Source organism: Trichosurus vulpecula, chromosome 5 (genome assembly GCF_011100635.1).
Source record: "Trichosurus vulpecula isolate mTriVul1 chromosome 5, mTriVul1.pri, whole genome shotgun sequence".
Classification (NCBI taxonomy): domain Eukaryota; kingdom Metazoa; phylum Chordata; class Mammalia; order Diprotodontia; family Phalangeridae; genus Trichosurus; species Trichosurus vulpecula.
The window spans coordinates 125,263,078-125,274,585 of NC_050577.1; the positions used below are offsets into that span (position 1 = coordinate 125,263,078).

The window sequence follows — 11,508 nt, forward strand, 5'->3', positions numbered from 1 at the left end:
ATCATATGATAGTTATTGCATATAATTAATTATAACACATTTATATATTATATAAATGTTAGAGATTATACAATTTCTATTATGTCCCATAATATATAATAAATACATATAAATAATCCTATATAATTATATGATAAATATATTATTTTATATTTAAACATATATATTGTATATAATAAATCAAATATATAAATATTAGCTATTGATGTTTAATGAATGTCAAATTAAATATAAATATATACCATTAATGCGCACATGTGTCTGAAGTCCACTGAAATGCAGCAATGAAAGAAATAGGGTAGAGGTTCCCTACTCCCACCTCCAATGGGTGGTGCCATTGTAAGTCAAGAGCCTAATTGAATAAATCCATACACCTCTTTGAGTCAGCTACGTGGCATAGTGGATAGAGTGCTGGGCTTAGAGTCAGGAGACCTGGGTGCAAATCCAGCCTCAGAAACTTCCTATCTATGTGACTCTGTGCAAGTCACTTAACATCTCTTTGCCACTGGAAAAGGAAATAAATGGTAAACCATTCTAGTATCTTCACCAAGGAAACCCCATGGATAGAACTCTATGGAGTCACAAAGGGTCAAATAGGACTAAACAACACACACACCTTTAACAAAACAAGTACTGCCATCTATGAAACGGGATGGAGAAAGGGCAAAGAGCTAGCAATCCCTTGGCCAACATGAGGGGCTCAGTGTTTTTCCAGAATGGCCAAAAGTGTTGGGTGGAGCACTCAACCCCCCCCCCGCGTGCCTAACAGTGTTTGGTCCTTGTTATTGGACAGGCTCAAGTCCACAGGCCAGCAATGCCTCCAGTGTTTCAATTTATAAGAATCTTTTTATCTCAATAATCCTTTTAATCTCAAACAATTCAGAGAATGACATTGATGGTAATTTCATTTTCATTAAAGCATATTTGTTGTGTACATAGAGAGAGAGGAATACAAAATCAAACAATGATAAAGTATCACAATCCTCAAGACATTTGGAACTGCTGGCATGGAGAAGATCAGAGAGCACAGGAGCATGAAGCTAGATGGATCCTTTGGACTGATCCCAGAAAGGTTAGATTATAGTGGGATACAAAGGATTAGCAGGCTCACAGGCAATATTAAAATTAAAGTGAGCAGCATAGTTGCTTCAGAAGACAGAATTCTTCGCCTTGATCCAGAGTGGTGGGTGTCTTTCCATGAACAGAATTTTCCATTCCAGTTAGTATAACACTGGCACACAAATTCATTCTTCATATATTGTGTTTCCTCTTTTGAAGCTCTTTGAGAAGGGATAAACTTTAGTCCCCTCTTTAACTTATGCCTCATAATGCTTCCCACAGGCATATGCAGATAAGAGTATGAGTCAGCTTCTCTCCGAACACATCGCCCATTATTGTTACAAAGAATTTTGCTGCAGCGTTGGGTAGCTGCAGTCACATTGACGATATAATGACCAAAAGCTCCGTTAACAAATTGCTGCATAATTAAGCAACTGTTCTATAAAAAAAAAATAGAAATCACCTCAAATTAATCATAATATATGTTATTTCTGAGGTAACAGTGACTGTAATTAACCATAAAAAAAAGCGACTGAGATAGTGTCTGGAATAGTGGACAGAGACAGGAAGATTGGGGTTCAAGATCTACTCATGCATACTAGTTGAGTAGTTTTAGACAAGTCTCTTAATCTCTCAGTGCCCCAGGCAACTCTCTAAAGGGGTGGGGGTGGGGGGGAATAAGCATTTATTTATTAGGCACTTACTAGGCACTGTGCTAAATGCTTTACAATTATTATCTAATTTGATCCTCACAATGACCCTTCAGGGTAGGTGCTATTATTATATTCCATTTTATAGTTGAGGAAACTGAGGCAAATAGAAGTTAGATTTGTCCAAGATCATATAGCTAGTAAGTGCCTTAGCTCAGATTTGAATTCAAATCTTCCGTACTCTAGCACCAGAGCTGTTCTCTACTTCACCACTTAGCTTCCCCTAGACAGTTTTATAGTTGCATCTATAAACATATTATTGTCTAAGCCTTAGATGATGGGTGCGGCCTTTTGACAGAGTCTAAGTTTTACAGTACAAATCCTTTTATTAAGGGGATTTATGAAGTTTGGATTCAGTCAAAGAGCCACACTTGAGGACCTAGAGGGCTACATGTGGCCTTGAGGCCACAGGTTCCCCCCCGACCTGGAAGGTTTCCAAGATCTCTTCTCCTATCTACCTTTTCATGGTAGATAGTAGTAGTAGTAGTAGTAGTAGTAGCAGTAGTAAATTTGTGGGTTGAGCTTCCAAGGGATGAAGGGTCAAGAAGAGGAAGAAAAAAGTCAAACATAAGGCCTGTACACTGGGCATGGGCACATAAATCCATATCTCCCTTTTTCAGAATTCCTTCAGCTCCTAAGAGTAAATAGTTAGTATTCTCTTGTTGCAGTTAGCACCTGAGTATTCTCTAAAGGTTTCATTCATGTTAAAGAGACAGTTGGTATAATGAAAAGAATGCTATGCTTGAATAAGAAGATTGGTTTCATTCATGTTAAAGAGACAGTTGGTATAATGAAAAGAATGCTATGCTTGAATAAGAAGATTGGGGTTCCAGTTGGTCTCCTTTAATTTATAAGCTATGTGACCTTGGGCAACTCACCCACTCAGAGCCTCCTTTCTTCACGTATAAAAATCAAACAACTGGTCTAGATGGCCTCTAAGGCTGCTTCCCATTTTCACCCAATGTGCTATCTCCCTAGCTGCATTAGAAACTCCTAAGGGCAGGGACCAGGTTAGTGCCTTCTCTCTAATGATTATAGTGAATTTGTTCTGTATATATCTTGATTGTACATAATTGTTTTTCATGCTTTCTCTCCATTATATTGTGAGCTCCTTGAGAACAAGAATTGTCTTTTGCCTTTTTTTGTAATTCCAGCACTTGGCATAGTGCCAGGCACATAGTAGGTACTTAATGCTTATTGACTGACTGATTTTTATATACTCCCTGGTGATTAGTAAAGTGTTGTTCAGTCATTGCAGTTGTGACCGACTCTTTATCTTTGATAAAGATACTGGAGTGGTTTGCCATTTCCTCCTCCAGCTCATTTTACATTTAAGGAACTGAAGCCAACAGGGTTAAGTGACTTGCCCAGGATCACACAGCTAGTAAGTGTCTGAGGCCAAATTTGAAGTCAGGAAGATGAGTCTTCTTGACTTCAGGTCCAGCATTCTGTCCATTGAGCCATCTAGCTGCCCCTTTTAGCAAAGTCCTGGGTACATAGTTGGGCAACTGGAAAATTCTTCTAGTTTGCTGGGTAGATTGAATAATCTTGTATTAAGTAATTGTAGTAGTGTTGTGTTATAAGGAGGTAATTAAGATGGATTCCAAGTAAAGCCAGACAGAGGAACAGTACGTGGCCAATTCTACCCCTAAATCTGTGATTCTATGAACTTTTCTTTCAGAATGCTGATAGAGAAATATAAATGAAAATTGAACTTACTTTTGAACCGGTATCATATGTTCCTGCCCATATTACCATACCTGCTACCCCCATTGCAGCACTCTCACCAATGGTATACAATAAATCATTCTAGAAAGAAAAAGATTCATAGTCATTCCTAAAAATTAATGGGTAACAGGAGTAAGATTCAATCCACCAACCATAGTGCACTCAGGCACCAACAGTTTCATTTTTCCTTTTGGTACTTACTATGTTCTAGAATGTGTGCAACTGATAAAGTGTATAGATAAATAAATCCTCCATTTTAGACATGCTATCTAAATAATGAATGGAAACTAATGGCAAATAGGACTTTTAAAATTCTACCATTCTAATAAGTATATCTCTAGAATAGGAAAAATCAATCAGCTTTTCAAGATTATAAGTTTTTACAACTCTTAGGTACTACATCTCTCCTTTCAGATTGGGTAACACGACAAAACAGGAAAATGATAAATGCTGGAGAGGATGTAGGAAAATTGGAACATTGTTATATTGTTGGTGGAGTTGTGAACTAATCCAGCCATTCTGGAGAGCAATTTGGAACTATGCCCAAAGGGCTATAAAAACATGCATACCCTTTGACCCAGCAATACCACTTCTAGGGCTATATCCCAAAGAGATCACACAAGTGGGAAAGGGACCCATATGTACAAAAATATTTATAGCAGCTCTTTTTGTGGTGGCAAACAATTGGAAATCAAGGGGGTGCCCATTAATTGGGGAATGGCTAAGTAAATTGTGGTATATGAATGTAATGGAATACCATTGTGCTATAAGAAATGAGGAGCAGACGAACTTCATTACAACCTGGAATGACTTATATGAACTGATGCTGAGTGAGAGAGCAGAACCAGATCATTATATGTGATTACAGACACACAGTATCTGTAAGGACTAACTTTGATAGCTCCAAAAGACTCATGATGGAAAAAGCTATGTACATCCAGAGAAAAAATTACAGAGTCTGAATGCAGACTGAGGCAAACTTTTTGCTCTCTCTCCTTTTTTTCCTTTTTTGATTTTGTTTCTCCTTTCTCATGATTCATTCCATTAGTTATAATTCTTCCTTACAGCTGGACTACTGTGTAAATAAGTTCAGTGTGAAGGTATATGTAGAACCTACATTGGATTACATGCTGTCTTGGAGGGAAAGGGGGAAGGAAAGGGAGGGAGAGAAAATTTGGAACCCCAAAACTTGTGGAACTGAGGGTTATGAACTAAAAATAAAAATAAATGTATTATTTAAAAAAGATTATAAGTTTTTAGTAGCTAGAAACAAAGGGATGTGGTGTCATAGAATACATGCACATAAAAAATTACTAAGATTATGAATAAAAACTTTTTTAATTTTCTCCCTTCCTAAGTGACCACTAGGGTTAGAAGACAACTGCTCATAAGCTGTTCAAAACAAGTTATTTGAAATATGTACTTAAAACTTCGATGAATCTTCGACCCATTGCTTCAGTGTTGTGGACCACAACCCCATTATGTCTTCTTATGTGCAAGTCTTCTCTGTGTTTATCCATTAATGAGGATCTATGCAAAACACTAGAGCCCTTTCTTCATTCCTTAAAAATTTTCTGGGTACTAATGAAGCACTCAGGCTGTCCATCCATTATCCCTCACTACATGGCAAACCCACCTTCTTTTCACAGCATACACTTACTAAATATGGAATTTCTTATGCTATTTATGCCTTTCAAACAGTTTTCTGTTGCCCTCTGGCCTTCTGTAAATTTTATTCTCCACAAATTGCGATATACCATTATCCATAGTCATATAGCTTTGCCAAAACAATAATGATTTTTAAAAGATATGTTTTTATTTAAAGTAGTAGCTTGAAACCATTGAGAGGGCTGTGTATTTTCCCAAAGGAACTCTAGCCCACTCTCATCCTCCTATTCAATTTTGGACCCAGCCCATTGTCCTTCTACAACACCTCTTAAAGATAAACATGCTGATAGACTGTCTCAAAGGGATACCTATTCAACTGCATGTCACAGTAGAGACCAGTGGTAGCAAACTCAAGTTGAAATGGGGCTACTAAATCATACATAAAGATCCCTACTGGTCACATATTGACTTAGCAAACCACATATTAACATAGTGTTCTATTGTAATTTTATTTATTTTGTTAAATATTTCCCAATTACATTTTAATCTGGTTCTAGAGCAGGCTCCATGTTTGACACCTCTGGTCTAGACAACATTAATATTTTAACATGATTCCTTTTATTAAAGGATATATATGCATATGTCATGCATATATATGCACATATATATTTCACCAGACTTCAAATGATTCTTTCAAGTGAAAGTGTGTCTGTTACATAATCTGATTTTGTCAATAAAAATTTGTCACCATGTATAAGGCATTGGGCTAGGCCCTATAGGAGATACAGAGATGAATAAGACATACTCTCTGCCCTCAAGGAGCTTATGATCTAATAAGAGAGAGAAGACAAAACATGAAAAGTTAAGTAATAATATAAGGCACATATAAAATACAACAGTACAAGAATTGTCCAATTCAATAGCATAAAAGTTGACACAAGAATAGCAGTATTTTATTAAGGGGATGCTCAGTGTGGTAGAAAGAGCTCTGAGCTTAGATCCAGAGGTTGTGTGAACTCACCTTTACTGTCTATGTGACTAGCCATTTAAGCTCTCTGAAACATAAGTTTCTTCATGAACGAACAGTGCTAATTACATGTATACTTTCTATAGGCTTGTTAGAAAACATCTGAGAAATTAAACCTCTCTAAAAATGTGAATTATCATTATTCATTCCCAATCAAAGACCTGGGAAGTAGCATGGCCTATTGGATAGAAAATTGGCCTTGGAGTCTGAAAGACCTGAGTTTCAAATCCCGCTTCTAACACACTTGCTCTGTGACCATAATCAAGTCACTTAGTATTTCAATGTCCTAGTCAACTATCTAAGGCTTAAGTTACAGACAGGTTGCTGATAAGTAAGTAGAGGGGAGCTAAGTAATCCCACATATGAATTAAGTCACAGGTCCAGAAAAACTGTATTATTAAATGAATGATATATGTACCACTGGAGTTCATAAGAGCAAGAAATCACTGGAGGCAGGGGTGATTTGAAAGAGGTCTGGGCCAAATCTTGAAGGATAGTTTGGATTTGGACAGAGGGAAACAGGAAGTATACTTCAGCCAGAAAGAGTGGTATGGAATAAAGGGAAGAAAGTTACAAGACACAGCAAGAAATGGTAATAGAACCAATTTGGCTGGAGTAGTAGGGAAAGTAGATGGAGACAGAGTAGGAAAGGTAGATTATTGAAGATTTTGATGAATAGGCTAAAGAATATGAAGTTCATCCCCCAGGGAATAGAGAGATATTAAAGGTTTAGGACCTAGTGGGGAAAATTATGAAATTTCACTTAGGTAATACAATGGACAGAGCACTAGACCTGGAGTTAAGAAAATTTGAATTCAAATCCTAAGACACTAGCTCTGTGACCTTGAGCAAGTCACTTAACCTCTCCATCCACTTCAACTTCGTCCTCTGTAAAATGGGGATAATAATAATACCTGCCTCCCAGGGTTATTGTGAGGATAAAATGAAATAATATCTATAAAGAGACATTATATAAATACCAGCGAGCTAGTAGTGATAGTAGTGGTAGCAATAGTAGAAATAGTAGTAGTGTTGGTGTTAATAGTAATGGTGGTGGTGGTGAAGTATTTTAGAATTTCAAAGTTAATCCAATCTAATCCAACAAGCATTTATTAAACCCCTATAATATACAAGTCCGGCCTCAGATACTTACTAGCTGTGTGACCCTGGGCAAGTCGCTTCACCCTGTTTGCCTCAGTTTCCTCATCTGCAAAATGAGCTGGAAGAGGAAATGGCAAACCACTCCAGTATCTTTGCCAAGAAAACCCCAAACGAGGTCACAAAGAGCTGGACATGATTGAAATGACTGAAGAACAACAACAAAATTATATGCAAAGCTCATCATAGTGCAATGGATAGAGAGCTAGCCTCAATGCCAAGAAGTTTTGGGTTCAGGCCTGTCTCTGAAAAATACCTGCTGTGTGACGGTGGGTCAATCCCTCCAACACTCTCAGTTCTTTAGACAATTCTCTAAGATTATAAATAGAAGAGAAGATGCCTGTCTGCATTGAGAGTTAATTACCACACCTGGGAATTCCCTAGATCAATGAAATCATAGCACAAGGCACTGTATGAGGTGCTGGTGATATAAAAACAAAATGGAAAAAAATAGTCCCTATCCTGAAGGAATTTATACTGAGGAAGGGGAAAGGGTGGTAGAGAAGAGGTAGTAAAAATGTACACAGATAAATATGTACATGATAATTTGAGGAAGGAGAGGGCATTAATAACTAAGGAGATCTGGAAAGGTGTCCTATAGGAAGTAGCCTAGAAGCTGACTCTTGAAATGAGATTTAAGATTTTTTTATGACATTGCTAAAGGGTCTCATGTGAGGACACCCCAAGGCCCATGTTTCTCACTACAATTATAATACATTACTTTGTGACTTTGTTGTGACTGGCTCTGATCTTCAAAGTTAGCTTGACCTTTGAAAGAATGCATACCCATAATAAGTAGTAGAGGATTAAGTCTTTAAATAATTCATTTAAAAAATTTAAAAAAAACTTTCTGAAAAAAAGTTTCTTTTGTGAATATATCCCTACCATATTTCTATTCTGAATTTGTTTAAAAAAAAAAACCTTTTAAGGGAATGGAGAACAGTAGGGCTTACCTTAGTCAAGGGATCAGTACTATAGCTATAAAATAACCTAGTATAAACAAAAACAGGCAAAGCATAGTCACTCCTAGCCATCTGGGAAATTCTCATCGCTTCTTTGATCCGATAGTGAACAAATTTCTGGGTGTATATACTATCCTTCAACATCGATGGCAAATATATAGAAGGATAAAGAGCAGTACTTTCTTGCCATAGCCACCGGAGGTCATCATTGCGGGAAATTTCCAATTCTGAACATTTCCCAGTGTATGTCACTGGGTTTTTTTGGTAATCATAATTGTAGCACTCTGGGTAAAGGTAAAAACCCCAGTGTCCTTGCGGTCTCATTCCTATCCCCAAGCGGAGAGTAGAATTCATAAAATTCTTGGCAGCGCTTTCATATTCCTGTTTTGCTATTGCCTGTATTTTGGCGTCTGACCAATTCTTGTGGTTATTTTTAATGTGGTTTAAAACCTGGATTCTATATACATTTTTAGAACCCCAATTCCTTTCCCATTGAGGTCTCCACTCTTCCCAGTCTATAACAGCAAGTCCTTGGAATTTTCCCGAAGGAATGGCATTCTTGATGTCTTCCTTGCTCTTTTCAAGGTGCTTAGGAAGGTTCTCATTCTTAGGTATTCCTCCATTGATGATCGCTCCATTTTCACCTATGTAAGGGTATATTCCTAACTTTTTTTCATAAAATATGGTAACATGGGGCCCATTTAATACCTCATCAGGGTTAGCCACAATGTTAAAAGCTTGGAGATTTAGATCCACACCAAAGCGCTTCTTGCAATGTGTTGTAGGAACATTCCAGTATACGATAAAAGGTTTGCACTCTATTATTGGGGGTTTTGATTCCTTTAGACTTTTAGCATTGACTGCGAATGAAAACATTAGCATTAATAGCCATGTCATCTGCAGGCTTGTAGTTTTCATTGAAACTATCATAATGGTTTCCTTTAAAAGAGAGACAAGAAAAAATGTAGATTAAAGCAATATGGGCTACATATAGGGTGGGGTGTGGCTGTAGCTCTGCCCCTATTTACAATATACAATGAATGTTTACCAGATTAAAGTCAAGTGGTTTTTAATTTCAATCCATCAGTATTTATTAATTGCCTACTATGTGCCAGCCACTATGCTAAGTAAGAATTGGGGGTACAAAAAAAAGGATTTCAAAGGCAACGCTAAGCCAGTGACAAATGAGTAGAAAGATGTGTAAGGTTTATTGTCTTTAATGAAAGCTAGGCCCAGGCAAGAGCTGGGGGGAGGGGAAGCATGAGAAAATCCTGTTTCCTTTCACAGCAGGATTTGAATTGTAGGACTGACTAAAGAGTTCTGGCTTACTTTTTTTTGTTTTTTTAAAGAATGTTGCAAAATCATATCATTGCCTCAAAGACTTTACTAGGAATAAACTATCCAATTTCTTTATGTCTGACTGAAATGATGCTCAAAACAACCCTATTTCCTTTCTCTGTAAATAATCAATTAACATTTATTAAGCACCTACTATGTGCCAAGTACTGTGATAAGCACTGGGAATACAAAGAAGCAAGACAGTCCCTGGCCTCGAGAAGCTTATAATCTAATGTCACTTAAGTCACTCCTCAGGCTCAGAGCTGGCTCAGGTACAGGACTTCCTTGTCTCAAAAAGAAAAAAGTATGTGTGGGGGCAGGAGATCTGGTCAGTATGGTTACTAAGAAAGGGTGAAATGAAAGGAAGATATAATTGGCATTACCTGATGTTGCTTGTGGACTTCAGGGAAACTCCTCCTCTCCCTACCCACCTCATTGAATCTGAAATCTTATTAGGTCTTTGATTCTGTGCCTTGGGTCTGAAGATGTTTAGGCTGGACAATCTGATAAAACTTCAACTCATCAAAACCAAAATGAAGAATGGAATTTGGGACCTACTTTATGTCTGGCCAGTTGTTGGGTTAAATAACTGCCAAAGGATTATTGAGTCATAAGAGCTAAGAGTCTTAGAATTATAATGGCGTCTGAGGTCACATAGTCCAACCACCCACCTGATAACAAGTCCAGAATTTCCCTCTACAACATTTAGCTCGTGCTTGAAAACTCCCTATGATAGGGAAAGGAAGTAGCTCATTCCATTTTTGGACAGCGTTTAACTGTTAGAATAATCTGCCTTATGTTGAGCCAAAATGTTATCTCCTTGTAACTTCTACCTATTTGTCCTAGTTCTTCATCTGGAGCCATATAGAATAAATTTATACTTTCCTCCTCACTCAAGCCCTTCAAATAAGCCTATATCTTTCTTCTTCAGGTTAAATGTCCCCAGATCTTCAACTATACCTCATTTGAAATTAGAGTCATTGTGATCCACTTCTGGGCATGTTTCAAATGATCAGGGCCCCTCTTAAAATATGGCATCCAGGACTGAATACCATCAACTGGGTGATACTTAAGCCAAATGCCACAACCCAGTAAAGTGTTAACTATTGGTAAACTCAGTTGAGATGTGCTTGTGGAAACAGAGGTCCCAGTATAGCACAAAACTAACAAGGAGACTATCCACTCTTTCCACCCTACCCCACTAGTCCTAGGGGAATCCATCCACTACTTGGTAGCTTCATAGATCATAGATTTAGAACTGGATAGCACTCAGGTCACCTAGTCCAACCCCTTCACCTTATAGAGGAGGAACCTAAGACGCAAAAAAAGATTTGATCAAAGTTACAGAGAAAGTAGCAGAGCTGAGATCTGAACTTGGGTTCTCTAAATCCCAATCTGGTGTTTTTTTCTATAGTACCACTTTGCCTCCTCCCTTGGTAAGTGTTAGGATAAATTTTGTATTTACACTTTGCATCAGGGTTAAAGATGGAGTGGTGATGCTTAGAGAAAACATACTTTTGGAGAGAGAGCTAAAAGAAGGCTTGAAGTCAAGCCCCACAAGATCTTCAAAGTACGGTATCATGTTAGAATTGTAAAGGACCTTAGAAACCATCAAGTCTGTCTGACCCCTCTATTTTGAAAAAGAGCAAGGTGAGGTGACTTCTCCAAGGAAACTAAGTGGTTCAATGATTAGAGTGCTGGACCTGGAATCATGAAGACCTGATTTCAATTCTAGCTTCTCACACTTACTAGATGTATGACCCTAAACAGAAAGCACCAGGGTATCAGCCCTACAAAAATAATGGTCTGTATTCTCCTGATTTCGAAAACAACTAAAATAGGAAAGAAAGGCCCTTCATTCTTTCAAGGTTCCCTCCCACCCCAAGCTCACCACTTTACTCCTTCCTATACAGTCAAA

The 11,508-nt window shown here is 37.7% G+C and overlaps 1 protein-coding gene across 1 annotated transcript; it reads right to left on the reverse strand.

Annotated features, from left to right (window-relative positions):
* Nucleotides 1-829: 829 nt before the first annotated feature.
* Nucleotides 830-10,146, reverse strand: LOC118849840 (hyaluronidase-4-like). The gene is made up of 4 exons (XM_036758874.1): nt 9,974-10,146; nt 8,244-9,191; nt 3,489-3,578; nt 830-1,498 (listed from the first exon to the last, which is right to left on the reverse strand). The coding sequence occupies exons 2-4, from the start codon at nt 9,180-9,182 to the stop codon at nt 1,079-1,081; spliced, it is 1,449 nt and encodes a 482-aa protein (XP_036614769.1). The 5' UTR covers nt 9,183-9,191; nt 9,974-10,146; the 3' UTR covers nt 830-1,078.
* Between the last annotated feature and the right edge of the window lie 1,362 nt (nt 10,147-11,508).